The sequence below is a fragment of the Onychomys torridus genome, chromosome 5 (genome assembly GCF_903995425.1).
Source record: "Onychomys torridus chromosome 5, mOncTor1.1, whole genome shotgun sequence".
In the NCBI taxonomy this organism is placed as follows: Eukaryota; Metazoa; Chordata; class Mammalia; order Rodentia; family Cricetidae; genus Onychomys; species Onychomys torridus.
In genome coordinates, this window is record NC_050447.1 from 125,252,762 (window position 1) to 125,272,063 (window position 19,302).

General features: G+C 45.5%; 1 protein-coding gene across 3 annotated transcripts in view; it reads left to right on the forward strand.

Annotated features, from left to right (window-relative positions):
• The window catches only part of Syk (spleen associated tyrosine kinase), an 87,479-nt gene that overhangs the window by 65,004 nt on the left and 3,173 nt on the right, over positions 1 to 19,302 (forward strand). For all 3 annotated transcript variants that reach the window (XM_036186744.1, XM_036186746.1, XM_036186745.1), the window contains 6 exons: positions 4,271 to 4,358; positions 5,495 to 5,672; positions 9,710 to 9,919; positions 13,122 to 13,311; positions 14,183 to 14,323; positions 15,480 to 15,592. In XM_036186744.1, the coding sequence (XP_036042637.1) occupies positions 4,271 to 4,358; positions 5,495 to 5,672; positions 9,710 to 9,919; positions 13,122 to 13,311; positions 14,183 to 14,323; positions 15,480 to 15,592 (920 nt within the window). The remainder of the gene's footprint in view (positions 1 to 4,270; positions 4,359 to 5,494; positions 5,673 to 9,709; positions 9,920 to 13,121; positions 13,312 to 14,182; positions 14,324 to 15,479; positions 15,593 to 19,302) is intronic.

The following is a 19,302-nucleotide window of genomic DNA, read 5'->3' on the forward strand; positions in this document are numbered from 1 at the left end:
AAGCATGTGGGCACATGACTAAGCATGGGCACACAGAGTTGAATCTTCAAAGTACTTATTAAAACAAAAGGCATAAACACCCAGAAATTATACTCAGTAATTATTCTCTATATTGATCTTAATCCTGTTGACCAGAGCACAGAAAAGAGAGTGACATGACGGCTGAAGAGAAAGGAGGCCATGTCGGACCCTGTTCAGTCAGTGATAGTTAGTACTGCAGCTGCCCTGTCTCAACAGCCTGAGCCTTGTTCAGATTCTGACATACTCTCCTTGCTGAGGGCCCCATTTTGTGACTGGGGCAGCTCATGTCTAGGGAGCCCAGTGGTAAGCATAATGTCTCACAAGCTGAGGTACTTAATATTCACCTGTCTTGGGAGCTTTTTGAAGGTGTCCTTATAAAATCCACTCAGGCCAGCAGCTAGACTCAGAGGCACCACAGTCCTGAGTGTGACACCATCCTTACCAACCCTCACAAAACACTGTGGGACACTGAGTAAGCCTGTGTCTCCACCTCCTCCTCCTCAACCTGACTCCTCATGTGCTTCCACTCTGTCCTTCCGCTCCTCCTAGTCCAAGGCTTGTTTCAAACTCACAGCCCCAGTTCTGCACAGACCTAGCAAGGAGCACCATCTTTCATCCTAGCAGCTCACATGTTCTCTCTTGAGTTCCCCCAGAGACACATCAGCCAGAGATGCTGTATGTGCAAGAGCACACATAAACATGTGTATGACACACTCATGTATACATCTATACATCTGTGCCTGTGTATACATATTTGTATATTATATTTGTATTATATATGCATTTCTATACATATGTATAATATGTATATTTAAGCATGCATATATCGGTGCTCACATATGCAAATTTATTACCTGCACACACACACACACACACACACACACACATATATATATGTATATATATGTATATATATATATATATATATATATATATATATGTATACACACACACACACACACACACACACACACAGATTTATTACAAGGACTTACCTTACACAGTTGCACAGACTAGCTAAGCCAGTGCAATGGCCATGGAGGAGATTGTTAAGTGGGGAAGGCCTAAAGCCGTATGGAAACTCAGTGGCATGGCTAAAGCTGCCCCATGCTAGGGGTCAGTTAGCTTTCCTTTACCCCTTTTTGGCTCTCCTCAGAAAGTCTAAACTTAGGGACCCTCAACTGATTGGGTCAGGTCCATGGGGGATCGTCTTCATGACATAAGTCGGCTGACTGGGGACTATAATTCCATCAGCACAAGCCCTTCTTGGCAGCAGTACTGCCTCGTGCTGAGATTCCACATGATTCGGTAAAGATCACTCAGGATAGCCTGTTGGTATGTCAAAAAGCAACACTGCAGCTGGGAGAGATGGCCCAATCGGTAAATTCTAGTTGTTCAAGCTTGAGCACCGGAGTTCAGGTCCCTGTCACCCATGTAAAAAGCTGGGCACAGTGGCACATGCCTGATGTCACAGTGCTGAGGAGGCAGAGGCAGTCTAGCCAAACAGGCAACCCCAGGTTCAGAGAGAGAGAAGCTATTAAAAAAGATACCTTCTTTCAACTGAGGCTTTGCTTCCAGAGCTTTGGGTGGTAACAGTGGTCCTAGCAAGGACCTGTTCTCAAGAACTGTGGGAAAGCTGGAAGTGGGGCCCTGTATCTTCATTACATCATAAAGCAGCCAACTGATGCTTTTTAACTATCTCAGTGGAAAGCCACCCACCACTTCTACAGAACATGCCCCTTGTGGGGTGCCATTGTTGCCCCGACTCATAGGTCTCTACCTGTGCGTGAGGTAGGAGGTGGTGGTTCCCCACTGAAGGCTGAGTCATCCAGATGAGAAAAGTTGTGTATCTCTTGAAGGGTCTAGCGGGCTATCTGTTTCTGGATCATGAACGTTCGTTCTCATAAGGTGCTTTGTGTTGGGTAGCTGGAAATGAAGCCCTGAGTCACACCCACTTAAAATGGAGTCCTGCTTTCCAAAAGAGATGCCCAGTCTTTTCCTTTGTCTAAAAGATAGACACAAGGATAGTACCTGTCAGTCTGGATATGAAATCCCTCCAGCAGCTTGGATGCTTAGGGTCCCTTGCCACTGATCCTCACTTGCTTCTGATACACTGCCATTTTTTCAGTGATTTTCTAAGACCCTTAACTCTGCTTTAAAAATATCCCTAGCAGATTTTATTAGGAAATTGTGGGTGTTGGTTTATTATAACAAGCCTTTTGAAGTCCTCTTACTCTGGAGAATATTCCAGAGAGCCCTAGGATGAGGCACTGAGTGGCAGAGACAGGAGCTCTTCTATCCACAGGAAGGGTTAGATTGTTTCCCCGTCTCGGGGCATCCTTTAATTCCATTATGGATCAGAGTTTGTCTTGGGAATCTCAGAACCTTCTTGTGTACAGAGAAAAATCAAAAGGACTTAAAATTTTAGTCATGCTGACTTGAAAAGGCTTTTAAAAATTGTTTGCAGCTGGAGTTTGTTTATACAGAGAGCAAAGCAGGGCAATGATAGTATTAATGATAAAGGGAATCCAAGCAACACCCAACACTACTGAAGTCATATGTAAAAGTTTAAGAGGATCATAGGAGATTTACCTGGGTCTATTTCCCATTCTGAGTGTGAAGACTTAAGAGAGATTCATTTTAAACTCTATAAGTTTACATTTCACACCTCCCATTTATGAAAGGTTACTTTTAAATCTATCTATTCAACCACACTCATCTGTCCACCCACCCATCCATCCACATATCCACCCACACACCCACACACCTATCTATCCATCAGTACATACATACATACAAACATACATTCACCCACCAACATCCATTCTTTCACACATTGTATTGTGCGTTCTTCTAAGCATCCATTACCAGCATAGCCCAGCTCCAGAGCTTTGATTTAATGCCTACATTTGCATAACTCCACTCTATTGTTGTGGTTAGTTCTATTACATGATCCAACAGGAGTGTTGGACAGAAATTTTCACAAGAAAATGAATCCAGTGACATCTCCATGATGTCTGAGACCAGCTGTCCTTTGGCTTCATTGAAAGGCATTGCCAGCCTCTAACTCATGGTAAACACCATGAAGCTGGGAAGTCAAAGTATCTTGAGACATGTGTCCCTGCGTTGGTAATGACACAGTGTGACTCTGTTGTTTAATTTTGATGCATGAGAGTGTTATGTTAGTGAGATAGGTGAGAATTTAATGTGCGCTTCAAGACCATGGCTGTGTAATGTTAGCTGAATGTCTCTGTTCCTTTAAATTCCCCCCAAAGCTGGTGCTGTCTCATTTCTTCATGGCAATACGTGGATGCTGATAAGGTAAACAGATACACAAGATAAACAAAAACTGGAGGAGAGGAGGGTTAAAGCTGAACAGTGGTTTGCTTGTGAGACAAGTGTCGTAGCCATCACCTTTCTTAATTTGTGGGTAAAGATGGGTCAGAAAAAGAGAAAAATGTTTCAAATGGAAAATCCTTCAGAATATCAGGAGATTCCCTCCACTTATTTCACGAGGCAAATCAGTGTTAATTGAATGAGTGAGAAGCCCCTATGTGTAAGGGCCAGTGAGGCTTTCCTTCCGTCTCTGCCTCAGTGACCAGCCACAGGTCAAAAAGGAAGAGTCCCTTTCCTTCCGGAAAGCAAAGGGAACTTCTCTTGTGGCATGGCATGTGCCTACTGCCACCACGACTATCTTTATCGTTATCATCCATGGCAGTGGTGCACTGGGTGGGGGTGGAGACTCGGCAGAATGCAGCCTTCCTCTGGGATTTGCAGCTAATTGGCCAGGCTACCCTGTAGCATCAATGCATTGTGCCTAAATCTGTATGGAAGGCAAAACAGATGGACACAGCTTGACTTTGCTTTTTTAGATAACTTCCACATGAAATTAGATGAGGAAGGGCAAGTTCAAAACAGAAATGAATCCGTGGGGAACGTACGAGATCTTCCTTCTGGGAGGTGGGAAACACACACCTGAAGGACACATAATTGGGAAGGAAGTTCTACTGGAATGAACAAAATGGATTCCCTCCTTCCAGCTCTGAGTCCATGTCAGGGGTGGGAGCTGTAAGGCATGAGTCTGTGTAACCTTCTCAGGTCCAAACAGTTGCCTGAAGAATGAGAAAAACCTTTCTGACCTCTTCTTAATCCTTTTCCCCTGTCTCCCCTGCATAAGCTAACGTGTGATCATTTGAAAACAGCGGCATCAGTGCTGAAATGATAACCTGATATCATTCCTGTGCTTCAGCCTGTCCCTCCACAAGGTAGCCGTCCTGAGAGCACTGTGTCCTTCAACCCCTATGAGCCAACGGCAGGGCCCTGGGGCCCGGACAGAGGTGAGAGATGTGCTTTTACTCAATGAACATTTGGAGCAGGGTACGCAGTACAGGGTCCATGTGTAGAGTCAGCTTACAAATTCCTGGCACTGTTCCAAATTTGCCTTACAGTGATGGTCAATATTAAACAGCAGTCACATCCGGCCACAGGCAGAAGATATCATAGATCATTAAATAAGCGGTTCTGTCCTGTGAAAACACCTTTACAAATGAAAACAAACACCCCAAACCCAACCGTTGTCAGCAGTGACAGCACCATGCTTCTGCTTCCAAATCCTGTGTCTGTCACACTCCATAGACCCCAGTTGCCTTTCTTGGAAGAACATGTGGTCTTGACAGTAGGTTCAGCTCACAGTCATGATGACTGGGAGGACACAAAGGTGACTTGTTCCCAAGTGGGACCTTTGGGTGGCTTTCTTGGGTTCATGAGTGTGTCTTCATGTTTTTTTTTTTTTATTAATTAACTTGGGGTTTATTTATTTCTAGAAATTGCCACCAAACAAAGGCTTAAAGCAACAAGAGTCAATTATCTTTAATTTATGCCTTGTGGCAGGAGATGTGGTTCATGATAGAGTTATTGTCTGGCATGCACGGAGCCCTGGGTTTCATTCCCAGGACTGCAAAAGCCAGGCATGGTGTCACACACACACACACACACACACACACACACACACACACACACACACACACACACACACACCATCAAGGCCATTGTTGGCTAGACACTGAGTTCATGGCCCTTCTCACAGTTTGGTAGCCTCAGAACAGTGGAACTCCATCCATAGCATCTCAAATACTAAGCATTTTGGCTTTTCATAGCCTTGCCTTGAAAAGCACATGCATCATTTCTCTCGAACTCTGTTGATTCCGTTATAATAAACCAGTAAGGAACATGTCACTGGTGGCCCCTCTCAATGGGAGCGTGTCAAAGAATGGTCACACCTGGCTTAAAGCCTAAGGGGTTTACCCACCGTTACTACTGGTGTAGAAGGTCCATCTTGAGGTCTTCTCCCCTGCTTCGGTTCTCAGCTGTGTGCAACCACCCCACAAGAACACAGGCGTGGAGGGCAGGGCGGCAAGGGGTAAAAACTCAAGCAGTGCTGTCTGGAGTTATGTGTTACCTAACTACCTTGCAGGCCTTCAGAGAGAAGCCCTGCCCATGGACACGGAGGTGTATGAGAGCCCTTATGCTGACCCTGAGGAGATCCGGCCCAAAGAGGTCTACCTAGACAGAAGCCTGCTGACCCTGGAGGACAGTGAGCTGGGCTCTGGTAACTTTGGGACCGTGAAAAAGGGATACTACCAAATGAAAAAGTAAGTACCATTGCTCCATTATGTTACTGTCATCCTCAGTGTGAGCATGCATTATGGAAACTTCTAAGAATGCACCTAGAGTGCTCATTTAATCCCACACATGAAGTTTAACCTGGCATGGCTAAGGAATTTTTCACTAGCATTATAGTTATTCATTTCTGATGTGATAATTTTTAATTTATGTTTTATTTTGTGCATGTGCACATATATTACAGCATTCATCTGGTGGTCAGGGAACATGAGTTGGTCCACCTTTTCTCACGTGGGTTCTTGGAATTAAACTCAGTTCATCAGGCTTGGCAGCAAGTTCTTTTTACCAACTGATCCATTTCGCAAGGCTTCCTTTCTGACTCATTTGTAACAAAAGCAACCTTTGTGTATGCTATGTGTAGTTACAGTAATGAAATGTTTATTTTAGTATATGTGCCTTGTAGAAAATCACTAAATAGAAATAAGCAAATTCATAAGAAAATATGAATATATTGTACCTCCCAAACATAACTGCTTGTGACTAACCTTGGTCTAGCCACATGTTGGATCTGTATATGTGTGAAAAATTTTTGTTTCTGGTACCTCACTTTCTGTGCACACACATAGAGGTCATTTTGCTTATTTTTAAATGTGTATGTGAATCACAGACACATCTAAAGCTGATTATTAATAGATAGAGAGACGGCTTCGAGGTTAAGAGGGTATACTGCTCTTCCAGAGGACCTAAATTCACTTCCCAGCACCCACATCAGATGGCTCACAGCTGCCTGTAACTCCAGCTCCCAGGAATCTGATGCCCTCTTCTGGACTCTGAGGGTACCTGCACTCAACATGCATATACCCACACACAGACACACACTTAGATATATGATTTAAAATAAACCCTTTGAAAAACTGAATTTTTAATTTTTATATATTTAGACATAGATTTTCCTTATTTGTCTTTGTTTGTTTTAATTCCTTGATATTTAATACCTTGATTAATTAACATGAAGTAATATGATTAATTAATATGAATTTATATACAACTTCAACGGCAGGTTTTAAGGAGGTGAGAAACTGTCTTCTACCAAGACCATTGGGAGGCAAAACAATGTCTTTCCATCACTGGGTCTTCCAGTTGGTAAACTCAGCCCATTCTCTGCCCAGACTCAGTTCTTTACTGTCTCTCAGATTTCTCTCAGCAGACTTGTTTAGCTTGTGTGAAGGTCTTGGTCATCTTCCCTTACATGCATTCTCAGGTAGTTTGTATGTAGTACTAAGTATTTTCAGTATTCAGGGTAATTTGATGTTAATGTGTGGTGTCATGTAGGCATTTTCCATTTCTTGATCTTGTGTACCTTATATATGAACTAAAGCTGATTTTACACACAGATGTGACAACCAGCATCACTGCCGAGTTCACTTGTGACCAGTAGCAGTTGATCTAGCCATCCTCCTCAACACAGATGTGTCACTTATAATGGCGGATCTCTGTGTGTGTGCATGCACATGTGTGTATTTATGTGGGTTTGAGTGTCTGTGTTAAGATATGTTCAGGGGTATGTGTGGGTATGAGTACACATTTGTGCAGGTGTGTGTATGTACAGGTAGAAGTAAAAAAATGAACTTCCATTGTCATTCCTTAGGAGCCAGCCACCTTGTTTCTTGAGGCAGGGTCTCTCACTGGCATCTGGGGCTTACCAATTAGCTATGAAAACTGGCCAGAGAACCACAGGGATCTCCCTGTCTCTGCCTTCCCAGAGCTGCAATTACAAGTGTGTGCCACACCCATCCTTTTACGTGTTGGGGTGTTGGGGCTTGGACTCCAGTCCACATGATTTCATGGCAATCACTTTACAGACTGAACTGCCTCAATAATGATACTTTTTTCATCACTTCTAATCCTTACTCTCTGAGGATTTTTCCTTGCCTTAATACATTATCTATGGGTTGGAGAGTCATGTTTTATAATTGGCAGAGCCTCGTGCCTGGCCATGGACAGAGAGATCCCAGCATTCCCCTTGGGTATGGTTTGTAACTGTACATTATGGCTGCTGCCTACCAGGCTGAAGAAGTGTCGTTTTGTTCTTCTATTTCTGGGAGGTCTTTATCATGGATCAATGCTGAATTTTATTGAAGACTCTCTCCCTCCACTGAGCTCATTCTCTGGTTTTTTTTCTCTACTGTGCTCCTCTGGTGACTTACACCCATCAGATTTCAGATCTTCAGCACATCCCTCATTCTTGGAGTAAATTCCCCTAGTCTTTCATCAATTCTATCTTTTCTTCAGAAGTGATTGAATATAACCTCTGATTATTTTTCTCAGAATTTTCATATCTGTGCTCATGAAGTGTCAATTACTGTTCTGTTGCTGTGAAGAGACATTGTGGCTAAGGCAACTTATAAAAGGAAGCATTTAATTGGGAGCTTGCTTACAGTTTCAGAGGGTGACTCCATGCACATCTTGGCAGCAGGAAGGCATGGCATTGGAGCAGTAGCTGAGAGCTTGTATCTTAGCCACAAGTTGGAGGCAGAGAGCAAGAAACTGAGCCTAGATGAGCTTTTGAAACCTCAAAGCTGACATGCTTCCTCCAACGAGGCCACACCCACACCAAGGCCACACCCACTCCAAGGCTGCACCTACTCCAGCAGGGCCACACCTCTTAGTCATTCTCAAAACAGTTCTACTAACTAGGTGCCAAGCATCCAAATATATGAGCCTACAGAGGCTGTTCTCATTCAAACCACTGTGTGACGTTGTCAGTCAATTGCTTTCTTATAATTTCTATAATGAGTCCTTATTCTCTCATCTGTAAAAGAGCCCAAGAGTTGGAAGATGAGGAGTTTCAGAAAGTCTCTTCCTGGGGCAACAAACGTTCAGGCATCAGAACCACAGCAGCCTCATACAATGAGTGGGGAATTGTCTTCCTCATTTGCTTTTCTAGAAGAGGTGATGTTTTCTTGTTTAAATGTTTAGAGGAATCAAGAGACTTTTTCTTTTTTAAGTTCTTAATTTGGATCCCTACCTCACATCATAGATGTAACAATAAACCCAAATACAAAAGTCACAGTCCGTGGCTAGAAATGACAGAGTGGAAACTCTCATGGTCCCAGGAGGACCCAGAGCGTCACCTTGGGTGCTGATACTATCTAAATCCACCAGTAAAAACCTCAGGCTGATCCCAAATCAGTACAACGCTATTGTATGTGCTTCTCTGTGTGTCCATCACACTTATTCTGTTATTTGTTGTATTCTATTTGTTAGGGTGTGTGTGTGTGTGTGTGTGTGTGTGTGTGTCCATGGTGTGCACGGTGCTCTGCCACACCACCCATATAGAGATCAAAGGACAACCTTGTGTGTTACTTCTTACCTTCCACCTTGTTTGAAACAGAGACCCACAAGTCATGAGGTCATGGATCCTCCCATGTCTTCCTTTCATCTTGCCCTAGAAGCACTGGGATTACAGATTTATGCTACTGAATCCAACTTCCTGTGGCTCCTGGCAATCTGAACTCAGGTCCTCACTCTTGCATGACAAGGACTTTACACACTGAGCTATCTCCACCCTGTGGCCATTTTCTGAATGGCTTTAAAAGACTCTTGTTCTGCAGCCAGTGTGTCAACATTCCCCTACCCCACCCCCCTAGGCATTGGAGTTTGCCCCACATGAGCACCAGATAATGGAGTAAATCCATGAAGTCTATTTAATGATCAAAGGAATTTATTTTGGGGGTAAACTCACAACCATGGGAGATTTGCTGTAGGGTCCAGGAAAGCTGAGCTATGTTCCACCTTGAACAGCTTGGTCCAAGATCTCAGCATCCAGAACCACCATGAGGTAGCCAAGAAGAAAGGGCATACATGCACCCCTGGTCTTAAGGGTCCTTGGTGGCCCCACCCCAGAGGCTAGGGATGATGCTTCAGGGCATGGCTCAAACAGTTATCCACTACATGAGGCATCATGCATTCCCCAACCCTGGCCACCCCTGGGCATCATGCCTCACAGAAGAGTACTTCCAGACAGTTTGGAGAGTTTCTCACCGAGTTGCAATCTGTGTTCTAGAGTTGTGAAAACAGTGGCTGTGAAAATCCTGAAGAATGAGGCCAATGACCCTGCCCTGAAGGATGAGCTGTTGGCAGAGGCTAACGTCATGCAGCAGCTGGACAACCCCTACATTGTGCGCATGATCGGGATCTGCGAGGCCGAGTCCTGGATGCTGGTGATGGAGATGGCGGAGCTGGGGCCCCTCAACAAGTACCTGCAACAGAACAGGTGCCGGGGAGCTCAGGTGCACGGGAGCTGTGCGCAGGCCCTGCTTGGGCTATGCTGGGGCCTGGTTTCTGCAGAAAGGCTCTCTCTCTCTCTCTCTCTCTCTCTCTCTCTCTCTCTCTCTCTCTCTCTCTGTCTCTCCTCTCTCTCTTCTCTCTCTCTCTCTCTCTCTCTCTCTCTCTCTCTCTCTCTCTCTGTACATCTGTGGGAGCACACCTATGTGTGGGTGTATGTGTGTGGACGACAGAGGTCAGTGTTAGATGTCATTCTCTATCCTCTGTTATGCTTCCTCTTATTATTTGTATGTATATGCCTGTGTGAGTGTGTGCCACATGAGTGCAGATACTCACAGAGGCCAGAGAAAGTGTCAAATCCCTTGGAGCTAGAGTTACAGGCAGTTGTGAACTTCCCAACAGGGTTTCTCTGTGTAGTTTTGGTGCCTGTCCTGGAACTCACTCTGTAGACCAGGCTGGCCTCGAACTCACAGAGATCCACCTGCCTCTGCCTCCTGCGTGCTGGGATTAAAGGTTGTGCCACCACCGCCCAGCCAGCATGCATTCTTAACCATTGAACTGTCTCTTCATCTCTCCATCTTACTTTCTTTGACAAGGTCTCTCACTGACTCTGGAGCACATCAATTCAACCAAACTGAGCTGGCCATGGAGCCCCAGAGATTACAGACCCTCACTGCCATACCTGGCTTTTGTATGAGTGCTGGGATCCCAACTCAGATCTTCATCCTTGTACCAACTAAGGCATCTCCCTAGCCCTGTCAGAGAACAACTCTAATCCATCATTTGGTCTTTATTCTTCCCTTTGAATCTCTGTCCAGTGATTAAATCCTCAGTGTTTGTGGACAAGGCCTCTCCCAGCAAAAGGCAGAACTTTCTTCTTACATAAACACCTTGAACAAACGTTTTCCTGGGGTACCAGCTTTGTCTTCTCTGGTTGACCTCTTCAGTACCTGAATCTGAAGGGGCAGGCTGTAAACAGATGCAGAGCTTTCTGTCCCTTATGCCTACCTGATTATACACGGCGGTCACTTCCCAAATTACCACTCAGAGGCTTATATTAATTATAAATGCTTGGCTGAAAAAAAAACACAGTGACAACAAACCCAAGCTAGTGGGAGCCCATGGACCCTGGACTGACAGCTGGGGAACCTGCTTGGGACTTCACTAGGCCCTCTGAATGAGGGTGACAGTTGTGTAGATTGAATTATTTGTGAGTCCCATGGCAATGGGACCAGGACTCATCCCATGTACATGAACTGGGTTTTTAGAGCTCATTCCCTATAGTGCCATGCCTTACTCAGCCTTGATGCAGTGGGGAGGGCCTTGGGCCTGCCCCAGTTTGGTAAGCCAGCCTGACTATTCAAGGGAGGCCTTACCCATTAGGAGGAATGGGTGAGGGTGGGATAAGGAGAGTTGGTAGGGGAGCAGGAGAAGTCGGGGAAGGGGAACAGTGGGTGGCATGTAAAATAAAAAAAACTTTAAATAAGTAAGTAAACCTTTAAAAAATAAATAAGTACGTGGCCAATGGCTCAGGCTTATTACTAGCTAGCTCTTACATTTAAATTAACTCATATTTCTTATCTATACTTTGCCCCATGGTTCGTGGCTTGTCACCTCATTTTCTACAGTCTTGTTTCCCTGATGGCTGGCTGATGTCTGCCTGGACTGCGCCCTTCTTCCTCTGAGTCCTCGTTTCATTGATCCACCTAACCTTATCTTGCCTTGCCCTAGGCCAAACTGCTTTGTTATAACTCAATGAGAGCAGCACACATTCACAGCATACAGCAGGACATCCCACAGCAGCAGGCTGCTGTTCACTGATTGGTCATCTGTGTAGGCACAGATACTCTAAGGCTGTGGTCAACATAGAGAAGCTCTATTAGAATGAACTGATTCGATGGCTTGGCTCATCATATTGTTCTACACTGTTTGTACTTTACTCAGCTATTGTCTCAGACTCTGTAGAAAGGTGTGAGCCCTTCTTTATAGGTAGGAAATGGAAGCACAGAGCTGATCTGTAACCTGTCCAGTATGGAACAAATTACAGAGGCATCCCTGACTCCTCTGAGCCGAGGCTGACCACTTCTCATTTAATGTGGCTTTTCTTTATTAATTCCAATATGCATGTGTGAATATGAGCATTTGGGCAGGTGCTACAGGTGGAGATCAGAGGTCAACCTAGAGCAATGCCCATCCCCTGGAATACCACCTGCCTCCTTTGAGACAGGGGTCTCTCGTTGTTCTGAGCTCATCAATTATGCTAGATCTGTTGGGCAAGCAGCACCAATAATCTCCCAGTTTCACTTCCCCAGCATTCAGATTGCAAGCATGGCCCCCATCCCTGGCTTTGTTTTCACACTGGCTCTGGGATTCTAACTCAGGTCCTCATGCTTGCAAGATGAGCACTTTACCACCTAAGCTGTCTCCATAGCCCTCTGTGACTTTCTGTACATGCCTGAAAATGAAACACGTTGAGCACCATGAGAATGGTGTTCAGTCTGGAAGAGCTGTGTGTCAGAGGTTACCTGCCATACTTGTGCCTCCTGTGGTTGCTTTTGTGTCTGTGTGTGGCACATGTGTGTGTATATACACGGGCATGGGGATGCATGCCCATGTACACATGCAGAGGCCAGAACATTGCATGTCCTCCTCTACCACTCTCTGCTTTGTTTCCTGAAGACACAGCCAGGTGTGGCACCCCATGTCTCTAGTCCCAGCACCAGAGAGACAGAAGTTGATGGTTCTCTGTGAGTTTGAGACCAGCCTAATCTAGACAGCTAGGTCCAAGCTAGTTAGGGCTGCAAAGTGATGCCCTGTCTCAAAAAGGGGGGGAGGGGAGTTCTCTCACTAAACAGGATGTTCTGCTATTTTGTTTTGTTTAGGTTTTTTGGGGTTTTGGGGTTTGTTTTGTTTTTGGCTATGCTGGTGGCCAGGAAACCTAAGGATCTTCCTGTCTCCACCCCCTATCAGTGCTGGGATTATAAGCATATATGGCCACACCCAGCTTTTTCACATTTTCTGGGGATCAAAATTTAGCACAAGTGTCCTTACACTGATCCGTCTTCCCAGCCCCTGTCCTACTGTTTAAAAAGAAGGAATGCACAGACCCCTCTTCCATGTACTCGGGGAACATGGCTGTGTGTTTGGAATGACCACCGTCTACACTTGCTAATGACAGCCTGTGATTCTAGGCACATCAAGGATAAGAACATCATTGAGTTGGTTCACCAGGTTTCCATGGGAATGAAGTATTTAGAAGAGAGCAATTTCGTGCACAGAGATCTGGCTGCGAGGAACGTGCTTCTGGTCACCCAGCATTATGCCAAGATCAGTGATTTCGGTCTTTCCAAAGCCCTTCGTGCTGATGAAAACTACTATAAGGTAGGACAGCTCAGTGCAAGCTCATGGCTGCAGGCTGAGGGCCAGCTCAGTGCAAGCTTATGGCTATGAGCTGAGGGCCAGCTCAGTGCAGGCTCATAGAAGCAGGTCATAAAATCATTGAGAGATAAATGTCAGCTCTCTGTATTTTGTTATGGTAGAAATCTCACTAGTAACCTTATGGAAAAGTATTCTTAAGATTAATTCTGTCAATTAAGAAGCAAAACCCAAAAATACTTAACATATCTCAACTGAAGACTGTTCAAACTAGCATCTTATGTTTTTGATTTTTTTCTATTTATTTATCTTGTGGTGTGCATGTAGGCATGTGTGACACAATGTACTAATAGAGATCAGAAGACAACTTTCAGGAGTTGATTCTCTCCTTCTACTATGTCCCAGGAATCGAACTCAGATCTTCAGTCTTGGCAGCGGGCACTTTTTCCACTGAACCATCTCGCTGGCCCTGAATTTTGAGTTTTGAAAAAAGGATGGAATGTTTGTGATAACTTGTTTTCATCAATATAAATTGAACAAGTTGAGTTTTCTTTTTTCGGATAGAGTTTCATGCAGCCCAGGCTGGCTACATGGGCACTGAGTTCTGGGGATACAGATATGCACCACCATAATTAGGCTATACTGTTCTAGGACTCAAATGGAGGCCTTCATGCTTGCCCACTACTAACTAACCCACTTCCTCAGCCCCAGAACTGGTTGATTCTTGAGAGATTTTTCTGAGTCCTTCTCATTCCAGTTGACACTGTGAATTTCAGTGGAGGTTTCTCTCTGCCTCACTTCTCAAACCTAACTCCTGCGTGGATTGGCATGTGCACATCTGACCTAACTCACCACAGGATGTCCACTCTGCTTCCAGGCCCAGACCCACGGGAAGTGGCCCGTGAAGTGGTATGCCCCTGAATGCATCAACTACTACAAGTTCTCCAGCAAGAGTGACGTCTGGAGCTTCGGAGTCCTGATGTGGGAAGCATTCTCCTATGGGCAAAAGCCTTACAGAGTGAGCCGTGCTTGGCTGTGTGTTCCATGCCTCCGCCTCATGGCCTTAGGAAAACAGCACTCAGTGTAGGATTATCGCCACAAGAACCTGGGGACACCCTGAGGTCCCGTACCACCCTTTAAGAGAGGGCAGTTAGCACAACCTCAGCTTACAGTAGCCTGGAAATGATACTTGATGCTAAATGAACACGTTTTCACCATGTGTTACGTACACTCACCAGACACAGCCCCAGGCCATCCTTCCTGAGAGTTAAAATAGAAATGGTACCACTGACAGCATCAACTCCGTGAGCTGTCGCTATGTGTGTTCTCGTATGTGTGCACGTGTGTGTGTGTGTGTGTGTGTGTGTGTGTGTGTGTGTGTGTGTAGGCCAGAGATCATGCTCAGGCATCGTTCCTCAGGGATTATTCACCTTACTTTTTAATAGTCTCTTTATTGACCTGCGTTCACCCAATAGGCCAGGTTGGCTGGCCAGTGAAACCCAGGGATCTGGCTATCTCTACACCCCCAGCACTGGAATTACAAGCATTCACTACCACTCTTTTTTTTTTTTTGAGCTGAGGATCGAACCCAGGGCCTTGCGCTTGCTAGGCAAGCACTCTACCACTGAGATAAATCCCCAACCTCTACTCTTGACTTTTTACATGGGCTTTGGGGATTGAAAGCAGGTCCTCAGGTTGGGGATTTAACTCAGTGGTAGAGCGCTTGCCTAGCAAGTGCAAGGTCCTGGGTTCGATTAAAAAAAAGAAAAAAGAAAGCAGGTCCTCATGCTTGCAAGGTAATCATTCACCTTGCAGGCTAAACTATCATGTGTGGTTGTGTGTGTGTATGTGTGTGTGTGTGTGTCTTCTTGGATGTATGCAGATCTGAGGATACCACTCAATAGACTGTCACAAATGAAGGCCCTACACCCCACAAAGCCAGGCCCTAAATGAGCAATCAGAACAGAAACCCCAAAGCCCCCTTCTCCCCAACACATCCAGCCCTTCACACTGGGCAGCCACATCTGACTCTAGGATTCCAGAGGAAGGGCCCCAACATTGTGACTGGTGTTGCCTGAAATTGCCCAGCCTGTGCCTGTGTCTCTGTCTCTGGGGTGAAGTCTTTTCTTTGTTGGCATATGTTTTAAAGGCTTGTGTGTGTTTTCATGTTTCAGGGGATGAAAGGGAGTGAGGTGACTGCCATGCTAGAGAAAGGGGAGCGTATGGGGTGCCCTCCAGGATGCCCCAGAGAGATGTACGACCTGATGAACCTTTGCTGGACCTATGAGTGAGTACCCAACCCTTCCTTCCATTGACCTGAAGGTTTATAGAGGTAGATGGTGTGGCTAGTGTCCCAGTTACTTACGTAACTGTGACAAAACATCTCAGTCAGAAACTAACATAGGGGCAAAGGATTTACTTTAGCTCAGAACTCCATATTCCAGTCCATGACCACAAGAAGGTCAAGGCCGCACAAACTGAAAATATTTGGTCACATCATCACAGTGGAGAACTGAGAGAAAAGATGTCGTCCATGCTTCAGTGCTCAGCTAAATTTCTCCTTCCTGAGAAAGTCCAGGATTCCCTGACCCAAAAATGGTAACCCATGGTGGGCTGATTCTTCACATCAAATAACATGATCAAGACAATTCCCCACAGGCCAACCTGTTCTGATGGTCCCTTGTTGAGAGTCTCTTCTCAAGCGGTTTCAGACCATGTCAAGTATAATTAAAATTAACCTTCACAGCTGGTGTTATGGAGTTTGCAACCTCTGGGAAAGGACCATAGACCCAATCCAACTATAATTAGAAGTTGTGTTGATTAGCTTTCTAGGATGACCAATCTCTGAGCCAAATTTAAGGTTGCCATGAAGAAGGGGTATGGGGAAGGTTTTTTGTTTGTTTGTTTTTTAAGGCAAAAACCACAAGAAGACTTTCATATCTAAGCAAGCAAGCAAAAACTGGTCTGTTCTGCCAATTTAAGTACTTAAGGCAACTCAAAACAATCTTTGGGTATCTGTGTAAGCAAGTTACAGAAGCCAAAAAAGCAGTTAGTCATATGGTAACAAGCAGATAGTCACGACTGTACATTTTTGGGTGGGAGGTCGCTGAGTCAAAGTTACTGGGAACTTACCTTCCAGGGACTGGAGTCAGATGGCTAGTGGGCACCAAGATGGATTCCCAGCATAAAATGGAGTTTCTTTAGCTATCATACTGGGTGTTAAAATGAAGTATGGATTATTTTGCTGTGTCAGGAATGTGCTGCCTTCTATATAAATGATGGCAGGAGGTGGACCAGAGGTTGACTGCTTTATTATCCAATCATGTCTCTTCGAGGCAGGGACACTAATATATGCATTTTGCAGCTGTGGGAACATGATGGAACATACTCAGGCAAGCTAGGACAGCAATAAAGTTACCAGCTGTTATGATTTTATGAGATCACAATGTGGATTGGAGGAAATCAGAGTCCCAGGTGGCATCTCAAGAATCTGGAGCAGTCCCTGCCTTTGACAACGTCTGAGAATATCCCTGCTTCCACAAAGCCTTATTATATCCAGGCTAGAAGCTCCTGGTGACCACAGACAACTCAGGGCCAGAAGTCCCCACACAGTGGGGTGGGCTTGCCACACGCCACACTCATAGACTGCTCAGAGCACAGGGTCAGAAGCCCCATCCCAACTCTTAGGTGTGCTGTGCTTTGCCTTCCCTGACAACCCCTGAGCAGGACACCATGTGCAAGATGAGAGTATGACCAGCACCAGGAGCCACGGGACCTGTCCTGTGGCACCTGTCGGGGAGAGTCTCAGTCACTGGATGTGTCCTGTGTCACCTGTAGGGGTCCCAGCCGCTGTGCTGCAGCTATCTGGTGCCAATGAGATGCTCACTGTTAGAAAGCCAAGCTTGAAACCATCTATTAAGATGCTACTGGGCCCAACCGCCCATTCAGCTCTGTGGCGCTCTGCCCTGGGAGAGATTCCAGGCCCTGAGATTCCTGGCCCCGAGATTCCTGGTCCTGAGATTCCTGGCCCCGAGATTCCTGGCCCTGTGAAGCTGCTGTTGAGACAGGACAAATGGCAGAATAGGGTCACTTTGAGTGTAACCCCACGTTTCCTGCTGAAAACGTTGTCTGCTCTGTCACAGATGAGAATCTAACAAAGGGCGGGAAGTAAGTTCCCAGCAGGGCTTCGGTCCCATCATCTTAAGGAAAATGCTGACTCTCAGACCCCACAGCCAGCAGCTTTACTAGGTTATTTTTTAAGTGCATCTGGTGTGAACAAGTTTTTCTTGCCATCAGTCCTGTGCATATAGACTAACAACTGTTCTCGTGTGCTACAAGAAAACTAAAGGTGATTTAAAACACCAAAATCATATGCAAGGACTGACCCTTGTGGGCAGGGGATACATGTTTGTGTGCACACGTGTGTATGTGCAAGTGTGCTCAGCCATACATACACCACCTTGTTTTTCTTCGTTTAATCTTTTGTGTGTGTGTGTGTGTATGTGTGTGTGTGTGTGTGTGTGTGTGTGTGTGTGTGTATGCAAGTGTTTGAGTGTGCCCCAGCACATATGTGGAGGTCAGAAGACAACTTTCAGGACTCAGTTCTCTCCTTCTACTATGTGGGTGCTGAGGACCAAATTCGGGTCCTTTGATTTGGTACCAGGTGCCTCTACCCACCAAACCACCTCACTGGGCCTCTCTGCTTTATTATTTAAGGCAAAGTCCCTTCCTAAACCTAAGTCACACTATTTCTGCTGTACTGGCAGCCAGCTGGGGTACAGATAGGTACGGCCATATCTGGATTTATGTAGCTGTTGGTGACCCACACTCAGGTCCTCACACTTGGACAGAGGCACTTATACACTGAGCTGTCTCTCCTGTCCCCATGCCATTTTATAGAAGGAACTTGAACACTGGAGGATTTTGTTAACCTGGAGGGCCAGGAACCATCCCCTCATGAGCACAAAGGGAGGTGAGCTCCCTTTCAGTCAGGAGGTAAAAGTATCACCCATCATTTGCTCAAAGCCTTGCTTGTCAACAGCACAGACTTACTGTGCATAGATTTAGGAGACACAGGGTCTGGGTCTTTGCTTTGGCCACAGAAGTCTGTGAGCTCTTGCTAGGGCACATGCCAACATGCCTCTCTCTCTCTCTGAAAGTCCAGCTGGAATGTGGGTAGGGTATGTTAGAGCTGTGTCCATAGTCTCCTCTTCAGATTTTGAGCCAAGAGTCTTGGGAAACGGCTCCATTGGTAAAGTTCTCAGTGTATAAGTAGCAGGACCTAAGTTCAGTCCCAAGAACATATGAAAATGCCAGGCATGGTGTGTGCTTATGGGCCTAGCACCAGGGAGAGAGATGGAGACAGAAGGTCCCAGAGACTGAATTATCAGCCAGCCTCACCCACTTGGCAAGTTCCAGGCCATTGAGAGATTCTGTATCAAAAATCCAAAGTGGATGGTGTCTGAGGTGTAGCTGGAGTTATCTCCAGTCCCACCTGGGCCTGCAGCCATTCAGACCAAAATGAACACACAGATGCTTATATTATTTAAACTGTTTGGTCTAATGGCTCAGGCTTCTTGCTATCTAGTTCTTATATCTTAAATTTACCCATTTCTATTAATCTATAAGTTGGCACATGGCTTGTGGCTTATGGGTATCTTACATCTTGTTTCTCATGGTGGCAGCTGGCAGCGACTCCTGACTCAGCCTTCCACTTCCCAGAATTCTTTTCTCTGCTCATCCTGCCTATACTATACTTCCTGCCTGGCTACCAGCCAATCAACGTTTTATCATCAGAGCAACACATCCCCAGCACTGAGGGATGACACCAAAGTTGTCCTCTTTCTTCCACACACACTTAAATCACACCTCCATACACATGTCTACCCACATTATGAGAATACACACAGTATTATGAGTCAACTGTTTAATGTATCTACAGCACAGTGACCAGATAGCTGTCTTCAGACACGGAGATGTTCCATAACACAGTGCAAA